The 18419-nt window shown below is 41.6% G+C and overlaps 1 protein-coding gene across 1 annotated transcript; it reads right to left on the reverse strand.

The window, feature by feature from the left end:
* Positions 1-383: 383 nt before the first annotated feature.
* Positions 384-18216, reverse strand: LOC118819916 (cathepsin L1-like). Its single transcript, XM_036587922.1, has 8 exons — positions 18206-18216; positions 13182-13282; positions 11389-11531; positions 11028-11222; positions 8789-8980; positions 7997-8162; positions 3148-3256; positions 384-483 (listed from the first exon to the last, which is right to left on the reverse strand). The coding sequence occupies exons 2-8, from the start codon at positions 13279-13281 to the stop codon at positions 384-386; spliced, it is 1005 nt and encodes a 334-aa protein (XP_036443815.1). The 5' UTR covers position 13282; positions 18206-18216.
* Positions 18217-18419: the final 203 nt, after the last annotated feature.

Genomic DNA, 18419 nt, shown 5'->3' on the forward strand with positions numbered 1-18419 from the left:
ACCTGCAGAGTTCAGTTTCAACTGGAATCAATAAAACCTGTTCTAATCTTAGACTGATTACATCCAAGTAAATGAAGTGAACTTTCTAATGCAGAGGTCCTCCGATTTTGGTTGTTGTAGGTCATTAGGAGCACGCAGTTATCAGACACAGAGATGTTTAATAGCAAACCCTTCACCAAGGATGTGCTTATGCAGATGCACATGATTTGAAATTGAAATGAATACAATTCAATTGTAGTTCAGACATTTTAGGTGACAAGACCTTGTCCAGAACTTCTGACCACTTGATCTTTATGACCATCTATAAAGGGCAGCTGGAACTGAACTCAGCAGTGTAGATCTCTGTGGATGAGTACTGGATCCAAGATGATGAAGTCCTACCTTTAAACCTCAGGGTAGACGGCATCTGTGGCTATCCCACACTGGTTATTCTTGTTCCTGGCCATCTTGATGTAGCCTCCTTCACCCCACTCAACACCCCAGCTGCAACATAAATTGCTGTCAGTTTTGGATATTCAGAATAATTGTCTGTGTATTTGTAATAGATAAATATTTAAACAGATTTGTAATTGTTAATAGTTTAGTTGATGACAACATTAACCTTTTAGTCGATGAAAACTGTAACTCAACAAATGTATAATATACACCATATAGCCAAAATATGTGGATGTCCCTCCTAATTATGGAATTCATGCTGTAGCATCTTCGTTAAAGAACTTGTTATGAGTGTACGCCAGCAGGATATTGCTGGATTCAGGACGAACATTGTGTTGCAGCATTTGGTTATCTGAGTGCACCAGGCCTTGTATGGTTTGATGGAGGAGTTTAGCCGAAGCAGGAAAAGAGGTCTACTTAATTTGGCTGTTTTCTTGGCATTTGGGGTAAAGAAGTGTGTTGCTATTAAGGTTTTAAGATGAGAGGAAAGATGGAGCAGATACATTTTATTCAGTTTAATAGCTTGACAGTAACATAGTTGTGAACTGCTAAATGGACATCTGGGTCTGAACCCCTGATGAGCAAGTCGATGGCGACAGGAGCAAGGAAAAAACCCCAGGGGCATGAGGAAGAAACTTTGAGAGGATCCAGGACTCAACAGGGGAGATCGTCCTCTTCTGTTTGACACCAGATTAGATTACTAGAAGGTAACGGCTGTGTGTGTGATGGGTGCGATGATAGACAGAGACAGCTGGATGATGCTTTGATCACTCCGGGAGGTATTTTGGCAAGGAGTATCCTATGGGCAAAAGAACGGTTGTTCAGTTATGGCGGTGGATGGGGATCACTTGATCACTGCAGAAGTTCAGTTGAAATGATTAAAAGAGCTGTAGGTTCCCAGGGGCAATGGCAGCATATTCACAAACAAAGGAATGTTATTCCATGCAATACTGAAGGGATTTCCTCTGCGGTAAGATGCAATGGTGACCCGGGGGTGAGTGGGAGTAGTTGAAAAAGAGATACACTTGAGAGACACCTGAGTGAGATGAATGGCAAAGAGGGGCTAGGTCTGTGGATTAGGATCAAAATGGAGAATGCTAGAAGGACGACAATGGGGTCTGTTTGGTGCTGTTGAGATGCAAGTGCCAATGTCCATGGGGTCACTTATAGGTTTGAAAAGAAGAGATGACTGGGGAGTAATAAGATAAAAATGAGGATGCTGGGTTGCAGGAGGGATGTATGATGCTTGAGAAGGTAATGATGTGGTTCTAGATTCTGGTAGCACTGGTAGGAGTGGGCTGAAGTGTATGATGATGTGTAGCTGAAGGCAAGACGAAATGATTAATTTCCTATAATGAGGCCTATTTGCCCAAGGAGACCATCATACCCACTGTTCTTGGCTTGAGGCTTTGACAACAAACACAATGTGTCAGACTGGTTATTCTAGGGTTGTTGGTCATGTTCACAGTAGACATTTTGATTGAGGCATTTCACAGAGTGAGGTTCACCGATGTCAATAATGAAGGAGTGATGAAACCAAGAGAGTGTTAGGGCATGGATACAGATGTGAGTCCTTGCCTTGAGGATACGTCGAATATCAGGCTTTGGTAAGTGGAATTCCAAGGGGAAAGTAGGAGAAAAAATAGGGATGAAGGAAACAGACCATGGCAATAGAGTGGAGCCATGGTGGCTGTGTCGCCACTTGGAATGGGGTTGATGGGGTGAAGTCATCGTGTAGAATGCGCGTTGCCGGGGTGATGTTATTGCATAAGGCGTGCGTAGTGTGTGTGTTGTACGCCTGTGTGAGCTGAAAGTGGTTGAGAAATGGCGGCAGAGGGCAGGCCTTGTTTACCTCCAGTGGAGCTGTGGCAAAATTGAACAATTCAGAGAATTCAGAGAGATGAGTTAAGGTCTTTGGCAGAATGGCTCGTAGCAATTCTTACATCACTTTGCAGAGTCTCGTGCCTGATTAGCTGACTTTGTCATAGGAAATAGAAGGTAGGAATGGGAATTTGTAGAGGGTTAGGTTGAAAGGAGGGGTTTCAGATAGTCAGTAACTCCACTGCTCCATTATGAGTCTATTGATTTGTATGCTTTTAGCTCCTGCAATGTATAAACTGATGCAGTATTTATGGTAAATATAGATGCCTGGACATGCCATCATGTAATGTATAATCAGTACTCAAAGATAGCTTATTGATTAATATAGATCTACACCTCCAATCAAACTGACATTTTCTTGATATCTTGATTTTGGAGCACTGCCTCATACACATTATGCTGATGGAATGTCAACAGTATGGCAACAGGGCACTTCTTCTGGGTTTCACGAATACTATCTATTAATCAAATTACAAGCTAAAATACTGGCCTATACATAGGCTTCAAGTGTTGAAGTCTGAAATATTAGGGGTGCTCCCAAGTTAGCTAAGCTAATGAATAAAGCACTAATGTATATTGTGTGTTTGGGTTATTTCTGTTTCATCAAATTTTTGTCATCATTTTTCATTTTGTTAAAGAGCAGATTTTTCATCGTCATTAACAAAATTATTAAAAAAAAAAAAAAAAAACTTGTCAGCAATGTTGTTGATGAGATGAACACTGCCTCTGACAGTCCCTGACAGTACTGGGCTTCTATTGACTTTTTCTATGTTAGTTGTGATCAGGAATTTTTTTTTAATGTTTTATTGTTTTTAAGTCTTGTTTGTTTACCTGTTCTTGACCAGCCAGTAGTCCTGTTTGTTGCATTCAGTGCCGTAACCAACAGCCAGGACAGCATGATTCAGCTCAGTGTTGCTGCAGGATTGCTCATCATACACACCTGCAATCAGGACATTCAACCATTAACCAATCACTGAATTACTCTGTGAAAAAATTAAGTAGTTATAGGACATCGGTCAGGAGCAAACCAAGTCACTGGGATAACACAGGGAGTCTCAACAGTGGTAAATTCACTCGCATATCCCTGCCCTTAGACATGGGCCTCAGTAAAGACAGCTCTTGATGATGATTAAAACAGGACTGTTTTTCTTGGCAGCTTCTGAAGAGGTGCTATCATGGGAGGTGTGCCTTAATAGTAATGGACAGAGGTTAAAATGAGCCAACGCACACTGGAGCAGAGTTTTGGCATCTTTGATTCGTACAAAAGGCAAGCAGAGCTGTGCTTTGGTTCTGTAATTTAATCCAAATATAAACCATTGCCAATACAAATCTATTTAGCTATTCAACCTATAAAAAGTTACATATTCTCAGTTTTATTTTTCACATACAAAATGTATAAATAGACAAACTTATCTGAAATGCAGCTAATGTTGAGTGTATTATTCTATATGAATCACAGAGATAGGTGCAGCATGAATGGTAGTCTAATAAGTAATCTATAAGCCATTTTTGCATATTGTAGCTTTGGAGTATTATTATTCTGGCGCCGCGCGAGTGGCAGCCTGTTACAGCAGCTCTTGCTCACCGTGAGCTTTTTTTTACTCTTATTTTCCTTTCTTTTATAGTACTTTCTAAACCTGAGTACTTTTCACACTGTCTGTGCACCATGGACATTAAACTTGTGAAGTTTGCGCTTCTTTTTATGTTGTTTTTCTCGCGCACTTCACACGCGAGAGCAGATCCAGCGTGCTCCCGGCGGGATCTCTTTGTTTACACCAGGGATCAGCTGATAGCGCTGAGTGGCACAGCAGCGCTCCCGGGGGAGCGACCCCAGATCCCCCCGCGAGCTGAGGAGGAAGCGACGGGGGACTCGCGCGGGGGCTCAGCGCCGTGCGAGGAGAAGACGCTACAAACCAGTCCTTCCCTCTGTCATCATGGGGAACGTGAGATCTCTTCCAAATAAGATGGATGAGTTAGCGGCACTGACCCGGCACGAGAGGGAATTCCGTGAGTGTAGCGTCATGCTGTTTACGGAGACCTGGCTAACTACGCTAACTCCGGATACACTCGTCTCTCTGGATGGCTTTCACCTCGTATGGGCGGACAGGACAGCGGAGAGCGGTAAGAGGAAAGGAGGAGGACTGGCAGTATTTGTGAATGATAGATGCTGTAATTCTGGACACATCTCTATTAAAGAGCAAATCTGCTGTAAGGACATTGAACTCTTAGCCGTTAGCATGAGGCCATACTATTTGCCACGTGAATTCTCGCATGCTATCGCGATAGCTGCGTACGTTCCTCCGTCTGCTACTGCTGACGCTGCCTGTGACGTCCTGCACTCAGCTGTGAGCAGGATTCTGACCCAGCACCCACAGGCCCTCCTCCTGATCTCTGGGGACTTTAACCATTCTTCTCCATCCTCAACACTGTCTACCTTCACCCACTATGTCACCTGCCACACCAGAGACAATAAAATACTGGACTTGTTTTATGCCAATACAAAGGAGGCATATAACTCCCTACCCCTCCCTCCCCTCGGAAGATCAGATCACAACCTGGTTCATCTCCTGCCTGTGTACAAACCACTTGTACACAGAGAACCAACCATCACCCGCACAGTGAAGAAATGGACTGCAGAGTCTGAAGAGGCTTTGAAAGACTGTTTCAGCGCAACACTGTGGGAGGAGATGTGTGATCCTTATGCGGAAGATATTGATGGCCTCACACACTTCATAACTGACTATGTCAACTTCTGTGTGGAGAATACCGTACCCACCAAGACCATTCAGTGTTTCTCCAACAACAAACCCTGGATTAATCCTAATATAAAGGCCCTCCTGAAAGAGAAGAAGAGGGCTTTTAAATCAGGTGACAAGGAGGAGATGAGATCTGTGCAGAGGGAGCTGAGAAGGAAGATCCGGGAGGGGAAAGCCAGCTACAGGAGAAAGATGGAGGCCCAGCTGCAGCAGAATAATGTCAGTGGAGTCTGGAATAGCCTCAAAACTATTTCTGGACTCAAGAAGCCCGACTCCCGGGCTGTGGGGGACCACAAGTGGGTGAATGAACTCAATCTATTCTTTAATAGGTTTGATCTCTGCTCCCCCCACCACAGGCACATCACTGCTGAATTCTCCCTGTCTGGCACTACCAGCATTTGGCCCTCCCCCCTCTCCTGCACCCACCCCCCTTCATCTCAACACACAGCCACCATCAGATGGCTCTCCTGCTGACATACATCCCAGCACTGTTCTCCCTTACTCCAGCCTCACATTCACATCATCCCAGGTGAGAAGTGAGCTCAGGAGGATGAAGATCAGGAAGGCTGCAGGTCCAGATGCCATCAGCTCAAGGCTTCTCAAGACCTGTGCGAACGAGCTGTGTGACGTGGTCGGGTACATCTTTAACCTCAGCTTGAGGTTAGGGAAAGTCCCACAGCTGTGGAAAACATCCGCGTGGTGCCAGTGCCAAAGACCCCACACCCCAAAGACCTCAACAGCTATAGGCCAGTGGCGCTGACATCTCACCTGATGAAGACCCTGGAGAGACTGCTTCTTGTCCACCTGCGCCCCCTGGTGAGCTCTTCAATGGACCCACTGCAGTTTGCCTACCAACCTGGCATTGGAGTGGAGGATGCCATCATCCACCTCCTACACAGCTCTCTCTCTCACCTGGAGAATGCTGGGAGCACTGTGAGAATCATGTTTTTTGATTTCTCCAGTGCTTTCAATACCATCAAACCCACACTGCTGAAGGACAAGCTGGAGTGCACGGGCCTGGACCATCACCTCACCACCTGGATCCTGGACTACCTCACTAACTGACCGCAATATGTGAGGACCCAGGGCTGACAGTCGGACACGGTGGTCTGCAGCACGGGGGCTCCACAGGGAACTGTCCTCGCTCCCTTTCTCTTCACCCTCTACACTGCGGACTTCAAGTACAGCTCTGCCAGTTGTCACCTGCAAAGGTTCTCTGACGACTCTGCTATCGTCGGCCTCATCACAGACAGAGATGACAGGGAGTACAGAGAACTGACGCAGGACTTTGTGGAATGGTGCCAGAGGAACTGCCTGCAGATCAACGCAGGAAAAACCAAGGAGCTGGTGGTGGACTTCCGCAAGTCCAAACATTCTCCTCCAGTGCCTGTGAACATCCAGGGAATGGACATTGAGATTGTGAAGTCCTATAAGTACCTGGGTGTTCACCTCAACAACAAGCTGGACTGGACTGACAACACAGCTGCCCTCTACCGGAAAGGCCAGAGCAGGCTACATCTCCTGAGGAGACTCAGGTCCTTTGGCGTGCAGGGGGCACTTCTCAGGACCTTCTTCGACACTGTGGTGGCATCAGCCATTTTTTATGGAGTGGTGTGCTGGGGTAGCAGCATCTCCATTGCTGACAGGAAGAGACTGAATAAGATCATCAGGAAGTCCAGCTCTGTCCTGGGATGTCCTCTTGACCCAGTGGAGGTGGTGGGGGACAGGAGAATGAGGACTAAACTAACAAACATGCTGAAGAACCTGTCCCACCCCATGCACCGCTCTCTGACAGCACTGAGCAGCTCCTTCAGTGCCCGGCTGTGGCACCCGCGGTGCGTGAAGGAGAGATACCGCAGGTCCTTCCTCCCAGCCGCTGTCAGACTCTATAACAGTCACGGCACTCAGTAGACAGTAGTTTACAATTACTTTCCATGTGCAAGAACTCTCAACATCACTGCCACAGCACTTTACTGTGTGCAATATCTCAATCCACCATGCGTAGTATATTCACTGCGGATCACTGTCAATATGTTTACCACCATTATGTGCAATTATGTCAAGTTCAATATTTCTACATTTATTTACTGTTTATTTATTTGCTATTTTATTCACTGTGCAATACTCACTACAATACATACATTTCTAAATTTAAATTTAATACTTTGTATATTTTTCTTGTAATTTTTGTACATATACATACCCGTTGTGGGATTAATAAAGGATTATCTTATCTTGTCTTATCTTATCTAAAACCCTTCCAGAAATAGTAGGCTAAAAGGTCTCAAATTCCACAAGAAATGAGAAAGACATTTATTGAAATATAAAAGTCTGGAAAGAGTTACAAAGCCATTTCTGAGACTCTGGGACTCCAGCAAAATACCAGTTTGACTGCTAAAGGTGGCACAGAAAACAGATGTGTGACGTGCAGAAACAGGGAGTAGGCCTAGTGGTAGGCGAGGTCAGCAACTGGAAGGTTTTGAGTTCAAATCCCATGACTGAATAGGTACACCTGGTTGGGCCCTTGGGCAAGGCACTTAACTCCCCACCGCCCCTGGCATTTCTGTGCTGCCCCCAGGTTGGGCATAGTTAAGCAGCAAAATGGCATATAAAGCACACAATATACTAGTTTATTTTCCCAGTGTAAAGGCAATAATATGAGTTTCAGCTTTGTCAGATATTTTGATATAATTTTGGTTTCAAAATAAACAAGCAAGTAATAGTAAAACAGAAAAAGATTAGTTATTAATTTTAGGCTATTAGTTTTAATCACATTTTTATATTATTGTGAGAACTCCATATAACACATACACTGAACAAAATTGTTTCCACATTGATGAAATCCATGGAAAATCCATGGAAAAACCTCTCAAAATCCCAGTTTAACCTCTGATGAGGAATGAAGGTTTGTTTTTAAGGGTTACCTGATTCATATAACCTAAAGGAGTGTCTGGACGCATCTATGGCTACAGAAATGGGTCCAATTTCAGCTATAACACGCTGCAGTTCGTTCTCATCTCCCCTGGGCAAGGACGTGTAGCCACTGCAGGTAGCCACAACATACCATGGATTAAACCGGCACCACTCAACCTGGAGAGAGAGGGAAACAATCAGGATGAGTTAATGGATGGCTAGCCTCCTGGCTTAAAGACCCCAAATGTAGCCAAGATATGCTTTGCTTCTTTAGTTTTGCGCTGGAGCTACACAGCTAATGTAGCTAACAAGCAGGGATGTTTCTTGACAAGTCAAACAAAAGGCAGAAAAGCAACCGACTGAACTTTGACGGTGTGGAAAAATATATCTTCAGAGCTGAAAGTGAGTCTCAGTATTTTTATTATGAAGTAGACACTAGTAAAAGACAATGTAAAAGAAAAATATATTTTGTTTGTTGGGGTTTCTGTGTAATTGTCTGTTAAATATATTTTTTTTCTTTTTTCCCTAATGCTGAAAAAAGGAATAATTACAATTACAGAAAAAATTTAAGCTTTGAAATGCTGCTTCAGGATGCCGCTACTGTTTTAGCTATGCTGACATACTTTTGAATATTTGTGATGCTAGTGTGTGATGAACTGCATGCAATTAGTATCAGTTCTTTTTAGCTACATTAGCAAAATTAAAGAACGAAACTTCAGACACCAATCAGTTGGCTGAAAAACTACATTTGTGATCAGGGGAAAATTGTCCATCTCAGAAGCTCCACTTGTCATTAGTGTCACCTCGGCCTCGTATGGATAGGTTGTCTCTGCCTGCAGGCCTCCTCTGGACATGATGTACTTAAAGGCCCAGTCTGGCCTACCGCCTTGATAGCCACTGTTTCCAAAATCCTGAGAGCAGTCGACCAGCTGCTGCTCGCTCAAGGGTACCAGCCTCCTCGTTTTCCGAAACATCTGACCCTCTAGCGCCCCCGTCTGAGAGAGAGAGGGATGCATACAGACACATGATGTAAAAAAAAAAAACTAAAAGCTGGCAAAACAACTTTCTAAATTGTGTGTAACTCCTAGAGAACGTAGCCCATTTTTTGATCAAAATCTTGTGTTTCTCTTTCTAGCCCTTTAACAGTGGTTGGTTTCTGACCACAGAGCCACTCTTGGCCTAGTATGACGTTTCTAGAAACCCCAACAGCACTGCTGTAGTGCTAAATGGTTCCCAGGGCTGTTATATGCATTTTCCCGACAGTGGTGACTCTTGACACCTGATTAAGTTTCTTTAGACTCTGACCATGACTCATTTAGAACTCAGACTCCACCAACATAACACTGGCTCTGTTTAGATGCAAAGATTTTTGCCAATTTGAATACATTCCGATTATAAATTCAAACTGAGGTGTTTATATGCTCACTCTAACTCACTCTACTCTAAATCTCCATTTACATGCACACTACAAGTAATAAGATCCAAAATTACACACATGCATAGAGGACCACTTAGTGTAGACGTTACCATGACAACGAGTATCATGTGAGTCCAGTCAGAGTGAGATGAGCAGCAGTGAACACTGCTTGTGTTTAAAATTACTTTAAAATGATGTCAGACAGGAAAACGTACTTTATATGTTGTTATTAAAGAAGGCTGAGAGGAAGACGTGTTCTGAGACACATAAGCTCTTTTAAAGATCAAAGCATAAACTTCTTCTCTTCTGCAGACCAATTTCTGCTCCCACAATGTTGAACGTTATAAACTTGCTATGATGCGACACACATGTGCAGACTGTACTTAAACTTTCCGATTGGGAATGTAATCAGATACAGGCTTTTACACGGCTATTATTCTTTTATTTAAAATATTATTCACAGGATTACCCACCTCGTTCAATTGAATAGAAATTATATTCTGAATGGCCTCAATTGGACTAGTCTATACATGGACGTATTTTGTTCCGATTGAGCTATTAGTCAGATAATTAATGGATTATTAGGCTGCATGGAAACATGGCTACTGAATTATGGGTAGTGTTGTTAAATGATGCATATTTGTTGTATAACAGATCTGATTTGCTGAGTCACATTTGAAGCCATTGTAAAATACTCCAAAAGAACCAAGCTATTAAAAAACATGAAACAGTTACCATTGTCCATGAAATCCTTTAATCTAAATGATTAATGAATCTGAATGATTTTTATTTTATGTTGTATTTTATTATAGTATATATTATATTGTTTGTTGCTGTTTTTTAAAAGCAGTTAGTCACTTGAAGCTGTGTGTTACAATGATTTCACCAATGGTTTAACCTAGCATCACTCTTTAACCACAGTACAATCACTGTAACACATGAGCTCTAATGGGTTATTGCTTTTATATGCCAGTGCTGCTGTCCGTTTGCAAATGTGCAGGTGCTTGGTAATGAGTAAATGAGTTGTATTAGGTGTGCTCCATGAGACAAAACACAACAATGTGCATAGTGTTAATACCTAGCACATATTCTAAAACAACTTACTGTAATAAGTCTTTACTAACAAAAACAAATTTGCTTGCAATGGTTAATATGTAAATGTATTTATAGACCGTCGAGTTAATATAAACATACATTGAGAATTTACAGTCTATGCTCAGCAATAAGCTGTTTGAATAAAGGGGCATTACAAGCTAATCTACATTTAGACATCTACATTTATGCAATGTATTTGCTTCCTTCAGCATATTTCTATGTTCATACAAGACACATATTTTCAATACAGAGAGTTGTGGAAATATATTGTAGCACTGGCTGTAAATAGTAAGGAGACTACAAACGGGAGCTAAATGACTCAGCACACAGCGGAACATGAGTGCATTAAGTAACTGAACTGGAGAATGCACAATGCCCCCTGTCGGGGCAAATGCCAGTAATTACAAGCTTACAAAAACCCAGCCCAGTGTGAGCACTTATTTGTTCTGTTCTCTTTTCTTCTTATTACAAGTTTTCAAGTTATTTTTCCATCCATTTGTTTTTTCTGTGTCTGTGCTTCTGTAACTCACCGCGCTGAAGGCCCAGCAGGAGTTCAAAGGTTTTTGGTGTTTAACTTCAGTCACGTAGCCCATATTTCTCCAGTCTACATATTTTGGTAGATCAGCGTCCCTTGCCTGTCTAATTTGTGCAGGTGCACTGCGGGCTTTGGTCATGTTAAAGGATCTCAGGCAGCTGCTGAACCTGGCCTGGAACTCCTGGTCGTCCTGTTGGAGAGGGAGACGGTGGGAGGTTTAATGGCCTTAGCAAATGTCAATAATAATTACTTGAAAATTCATAATAAATAACAGAATTACAAACAACTACTCTTTATTAAATTGTGAAAATAAATTAAAGACATTTGAGTGGGTTTGTGTGTATGGAAGTTCTCACCATGTCTGCAAAGTGGTTTAGGCCAAGTCTATAGCTTTTGATGCCCTGGTCTGCAAGCACGTTGTGCTCCTGGACCAGCTTACGATTGTCCAGCCAGATCATCTTACGCCGAGACTCTTCTTCCACTGAACCATAACTCTTACCTTTGAGGAAACAGATACATATACTTAAAAAACATGTTTCTAATTTCTAAGGCTTCAGAACATAAAAAAATAAATTACCGTCCAATTTAGTAACTTTAACAACTGCCCCAGGTGGTGCTGCTCTGCTGGCAACACTGTGCTGCCCCCACATTTGGTAAAGTGAGGCAGCAAAATGATGAATTTCCCTTGAAGGACTAATAAAGTACATAACATCAAGTATTTAATGTTTTATTGAGTGATTTTCAAGTAAAGCTACTTTAAGGTGGACCCACTGCTGACATAGGCTTTCAGTTGTGCACTCACAGCTTGTATAATTGCAGAAGAAAAACAATGATCAATAGATAGGGTCACTCTGACTTTAACTAGAGAGGTATAACGTCCTTCAGCACTGGGCTGTGGAGCAGTGAAACTGCATTCTCTGGAGCAAGAAATCATTCTTCGTCTGGCAATCTGAAATGAGTTTGAAGAATTCAGGAGAATGCTACTTGCCAAAATACAGACGTTTGGTGGTGGAGGGGTAATGGGCTGGGGCAGTTTTTCTTGGTTTCAGGCCACTTAGTTCTGCTGAAATCTTAATGCTATGGTGTGCTATAACTATCTAGAGAATTATGTGCTTCCACCTTTGTTGACCATTTTGGGAAAGATCCTTTTCCTGTTTCAGCAGGAGACAAAGTAAGTTCTAAAAAGAAATAATTTGGTATTTTTGGTGTGGAAGAACTACACCTTAACCCCCATGCAACACCTTTGGGATAAAATGGAACACCAAAGTGAGCCAGGCTTTATCATCAACATTTGTAAGATTAGTAAGATTAGTGATGCTCACATGCTCTTGTGGCTGAATGGAAGCAAATCCTCTCAAACATATTCCAGTATTTACTGAAAAGCCTTTCCAGATAATAGCAAACTGTTACTGGGTTTTGCATTCTGTTTTAGTCAATATGCTGAAATTTCAGGAAGCAAAGTTGGTATTAATGAAAAGACTGCAAACTCAGTAAGAAATGGTTAGCTGCTAGTAGCATAAACTGCAACAAAACATACCATTACAAGTAAGGAAACCATTCGCAGGTGCTTAAAACTCTTCACGCCAGAACATTTCAAGAAAGTTTTGACTTTCTGAAACCACATCAAACTCACACTGAAACTCATTTCTGTGGACACTAAGAAAACTGGAGCTCACTTGATAACATTACAAATTGTTTGTATGTTAAATTGTTTAGCACCTGGACTCTTATACTATAGAGCCATGCTGTTGTAATACGTGCAGAATGTGGTTTGACATTGTCTTGCTGTAATAATCAAGGTCTTTCCTGAAAAACACGTCTGGTTGGCAGCATATTTTGCTCTAAAATTTGTATATTTCATTCAGCATTAATGGTGTCTTCACAGATGTGCAAATCACCCATACCATGTGCACTAATGCACCCCTATACCATCACAGATGCTGGCTTTGAAACTGTGTGCTGATAACAAGCCGGATGATCCCTCTCCTCTTTTTTTCTTCAAATTCACCTCAGTCCATCATAAATGAATATATACATAACAGACAAAACCTTATACCTTATAACCTTATAATGAAAATTTATGTAATGAGATCAACACATTATTTGGCGATGGGTGCACAGACTTTTACACGCAACTGTACATACTCACCATACTTCAGTTTCCAGGTGTGGAACTCCAGATCCTCCAGAGAGACACTGGCAGCAGCGGCCACCACCACAAAAGCGGTGAGAACGAGCAAAACCCTCATTCTGCACAGAGTAAGTGTGAACGAATGCTAGAAGAGGTTTATTTCTATTTAAATTAATTATATTCTCTGTATATTTAATGTGTTTCCTTCTCCTATGTTCAGTGTATCATATATATATGTATATATATATATATATATATATATATATATATATATATATAGACATATCAGACATAACATTATGGCCACCTCCTTGTTTCTACGCTCATTGTCCATTTGATCAGCTCCACTTACTATATAGGTGCACTTTGTAGTTCTACAGTTACAGACTGTAGTCCATCTTTTTCTCTGCATACTTTGTTAGCCCCCTTTTACCCTGTTCTTCAGTGGTCAGGGCCCCCATGGACCCTCACAGAGCAGGTACTATTTGGGTGGTGGATCATTCTCAGCACTGCAGTAACACTGACGTGGTGGTGGTGTGTTACATTAGTCTGATTTTATAAATGTCGACTGGTGTGTGTGTTTCAGCTCTTACCTGTGTGTGATGTTCTGCAGCCCTGAAGCTCTGTCTGTCTGTCTGTGTGTGTCTGTTTGTGTGTGTGTGTGTGTGTGTAAATGATGAACTGTGTCTGCATTTTCAGCTCTGGTTTTTATTCAGACTTTATCTGACTTTATCTACCACAAGCTAATGATGCTGGTAAACAGATTCTGCTCACCATGAACATCTCACCATAAAGGGCGGATTCTTTTTATCCATATCATCTCATAAAATGAGTAAACAGTGGACCAGACCAGTAAAAAAAGCCTGCAAGTGTCTATTGGTTTACATTTGTACCATGCAATACTTGCAGCTAATAACAAGACTTAACTAAAATTCTCTACTAAAGACTCAAGACTACGCAAGACAGCTGGCCAGAGGGTAGCCAAGCTGATCCAGGTCATAAAAATAGGAACCCCCCCCCCCACACACACACACACACAAACACCCTGAAGGTTTAATGCTATAATGAAGGGGCTGTTTTATGCCCAGCCCAACCATAAAACAACATCATGGACCCTTTCCCCAGAATGTGTGATCTTCCTCTTGACCTGCTAAGGTTTGTAACCAAGCAGTTAAATGTAGATTAAAATAGCATTCATAGGAAAAACCACAATGTCACAATTTCACGAAAAGTTTTGGTAACAGAATCAAGTAAAACAATCAAGTGTAGAAGTATAAACATGCCATGGAACAGGGCATACAACAGTGATAAACTTAGCCACCTTATTTTATCACACCAGAAGGGTTCTAGAGTTTTACAGCATCTTGAGACAAACCAAATTGCCAACATTAGATGGAAAAGCAACAAAAAGCTTTATAGTTATGTTCCAGATGGTCCTTTGGGCTTGGACTGAGAGAACTGGCCTCTAGCATCAATCTTAAAAAGAAACAGCATTAATTGTATTTTTATTTACTATTTTAAAATCAGTGCACAGTGTGTTCATCTGAGGAGCTCAATAAACAGCTATACAGTGTCTAGGTTATAAGCAGTGCTTGGGTTTATTTAAAAATTGGCCAGTGAGTTCAAATGTATTACATAAGGCACTAAAATCTTGTTCCTCTTGGTCTGAAAGTCTTTGGGTGCTGTTTGGCAAATCCAAGTAAGCTGTCATATGCTTTCTATTCAGGGTTAAACTCCATCTGTAAAATGTACCATAAAGCTTGATGACTGATGATGAGAATGATGGAGGCAGCTGGGTCCTTTGCGGCTTGCAGAAATGTTTTGGTACCCTTCCCCACAACCAACAACCACAATCCTGTCTCAGAAATCTAAAGATGTCTGATCAACTGAATTTACCACAAGGTAATTTGCCAGAAGTATCATGCATCTCAAGCATGATGAGTGAAAATGAGATTGCAAAGAGTCTGAAAACTTAATTGAAATAAAATATTTTGCATTGCATAATATTTTTGTAAATTGCTGAGAAAAATTGATTTGATCCATTTTAACATTTTGGTCCATTCAGATGTTCTGAAGCAATGAAGCAACTTTAATTGTTTCATCTGACTTTATAATATGGCTTCATCTGTCACTCTGCTGCATCTCTCTGCATTATTGACACCATCAAACATAATCTGCTCACCACATACAGCTCACTTAGTCCGTTTTGAGGTCAGTGTACTGGTTTCAGCCATTGACAGTCACCTTCTTGGGTTGGGGCAGGTCAACCAGCAGACCTGGCTCCTTACCTTATGACTAGGTCAACACACAAAGCAAATTTTGTATCTGCTCACCCAGGCTCCCAAGTTGCAGCTAAAGCTTGGATTTCATTGGTCACAGTCCATGGCTGAATTGGCTGACCAGGTCTGTTACAGGTTAGGGGTGTCAATGTAAAAGATCCTGCATTGAGAAACCCACTGTGGCCTCCAACCAGATCAGTGCTCCTTTGGTCAGCCCTGATCTATTTTGAGTCCCAGCTGACTGCCATGATCTATTGGAGATCTTTAGCAAATGCTTCGTCCAAATCCTCCCTCTGCATAGGTCTTATGACTGTAGTATTGACCTTTTTCTGGGAATCAACGCTTCTCGAGGGAGGCTATTCTCTCTTTTGGGTCTTGAGAAAACACAGATGAACACATTAGTGTTTATCTATTACTGGCACTGGGTTTTCTAGTTTTCCAGCCTTCCACCTCACCAGCTGGGCCTGGGTTTTTCTTTGTGGGGAAGAAAGATGGCAGTCATTCATCCCTGCATGAATCACCAAGTCTCAAAAAATAACCATTGTGAAATGGCTGCACTGCACCTCTCTCTACTCCATTGACTGCCCTCACAAAGAAGGGTACAGGGTGGTTTCAGTAGACCCTGGAAGTCCAGAAAGTTTTTGAAGAGCTAATGCATCCCCTGAACTCTGCTCCAATCCTGTGGCTCACCAACTCCACTCTACCATTTCTAGGCAAGGTAGATGCCTATGATGTCGGCGTAGGGGCGGTTCTGTCTCAGTGTTCCAAGACAGACTGTAAACTGAAATTTAAAAAAAATGAAATAAAGAAAAAAGATTTTATATGGTTCTTTAGAGATTTTTGAGCACAAAAATATTTTCAAACAGCTTGTGTTCTGTTTCAAATTTTATAACAGTTTTAGAATCTAACATAATCCATTTTTAAAGCCATGAATAAACAACACGTATGTGATAGGGATCCAAAACCAGCTCAGATGATTTACTTTGTAAACCTCACTGAAGATCCCTTGGAAGAAAGAAGGGACATTACAGAACCCAAATAGCATCACAACATACTCATAATGGCCATCTATCATAAAGAAAATGGCCTTGCATTCATCAGCTTCCTTGACCCTAATCAAGTTATAAACGTTACAGTGGTCTTAGCCATTGAGTTGCTTGAAGTATCTAGTGTGTAAAAGTCAGAGAGAGAAAATGTGACTCCTAAGAAGTGTGTGAGACCTGGTAGACCTCCACACAGTCCCCATCAGCTAAATAGCACTTAAAGTTTTCATCTTTGAGTGAGAGGAGAAAATCAAGCTTTACTCTTGCTTCAAAAGGTGTTTGTGTCCATCCTTCCACTGTGAGAAAACAACTCAATCCTATGGGTCTGAAAGGATGTGTAGACACATGAAGAAATCAAAAAAGAAGCTGCCTTAAGCATAGGATGAATTGCTTTATTTACAAATCATGTTTTAGAGCATTGAGGGTCTTTTAAAATTACTATATAAAAATTGGAATGTTTGTAGGTATCTGTGACAAACTGAGACAAATGAGATTAAGTTGCTAAGAATCAGTAACACTGAGGAAACTGGTATTATCTGATTCTGCTTCTTAAAAATGGTTAATCTAAAACATCCTTCTTATCTTGTGGTTAGTGTGGTGTCCAATGTAACGACTTTTTTCTTATTACTTCATGTCATGCTCTTTTATGCTCTGTTTTTGGGCAGCTGCAAGTGCAACAGTATAACACTGGCATATTGTTATTGCAAGTACATTTTTCCTGTTTTCTCCCAGATAATGTTGGTAATTTGGTGGCCAGAAGTGATAGTGTCAGGTTCTACTGGAGAAAAAGGTCACATTATGGGTTCAATCCCCACAGTCTGTGACTGAGATGCCCTTGAGCAAGGCACCTAACCCCCAACTGCTCCCTGGGCGCTGCGGATAGTGCTGCCCACTGCTCCGGGCAAATGTGCTCACTGCCCTTAGTGTGTGTCTTGACTAGTGTACATGTAGTGTTTCACTGCACGGACGGGTTAGATTGCAGAGGTGAAATTTCCCTGTTGTGGGACTAATAAGGGTCACTTGATCTATTAATTAATTACAAAAGGCTCAAGAGAGACCAAAGAGCTCAATATGCCCCAAAAAGGGCAAAACTAGATAGAAAATCAAAGAATGTAGCACTGGCCCTATCGTCCAGAGATCACAAGTTTGATCCCAGGCTATGCTTCCATAGGTTCAGGAGCCCAAGAGAGCATAACTGGCCTTTAACCCTCTCAGCTGGGGGAGGCCTAGTTGGCAAAAGGGAATTGGCAACAATTAAACTGAGAAAAAAAAAAAAAACTGAATATAAAGCAGAAGAGGATCATATGAATCAAAACCAAATTGCATGGAAAACAAAAGCAACTCAACAAACTTGAAGACTTTACAAATAGTGTTTGGCTGAAACAGTCAAAGTGGAAATGGCAATTTAAACAGCAATGGAAGCAATGAAAGCAATGAAGGCATCTTCCACTCTTCTGGGAAGTATCATGCCCCAAGTGATCTCTACCACTCAGGGTGGACACTGAATTTTGTTTCAAGCTCTTATAATTACCTGCACCTAATAATTATTCTATTTTGGATCCTCAAAAAAGACTTTAGCTGCTGGGTTTAGTTAAAAAGAAACTTGTCTTCTATCGTATCTAGTGCCATCTAACACTACCAGGTCCTTACACAACCACTTTATATAACACTTATACAACTGGCCTACTTATGCTTAAGTTTCAAAAGTTCCCTTACAGGCCTCTGCTTAGAGTTTTCTGGTACTTTCCACACAGAACGTTTGGTACTTTCCTATGTATATCTCTTAATGACAAGAGAATGATGTTCTCTTTAACCATACATTAGGAATATTCTTAATTTATTCCATCAGAAGCTTTCCACAAGATTTTGGGTGTGTCTTTAAGAATTTGTGCCCATTCAGAAAAGAGAGCATTTGTGAGATCAGACACTGATGT

The sequence above is a fragment of the Colossoma macropomum genome, unplaced genomic scaffold, assembly GCF_904425465.1.
Source record: "Colossoma macropomum unplaced genomic scaffold, Colossoma_macropomum, whole genome shotgun sequence".
NCBI lineage: Eukaryota > Metazoa > Chordata > Actinopteri > Characiformes > Serrasalmidae > Colossoma > Colossoma macropomum.

Excerpts from the sequence above, each read along its gene's own strand:
- LOC118819916 (XM_036587922.1), bottom strand. The coding sequence starts at position 13,281 with ATGAGGGTTTTGCTCGTTCTCACCGCTTTTGTGGTGGTGGCCGCTGCT. Across the intron at positions 11,223-11,388 it reads TAAACCACTTTGCAGACATG|GACGACCAGGAGTTCCAGGC; the intron begins GTGAGAACTTCC and ends CCTCTCCAACAG. Across the intron at positions 8,981-11,027 it reads CCTGCTGGGCCTTCAGCGCG|ACGGGGGCGCTAGAGGGTCA; the intron begins GTGAGTTACAGA and ends TCTCTCTCTCAG.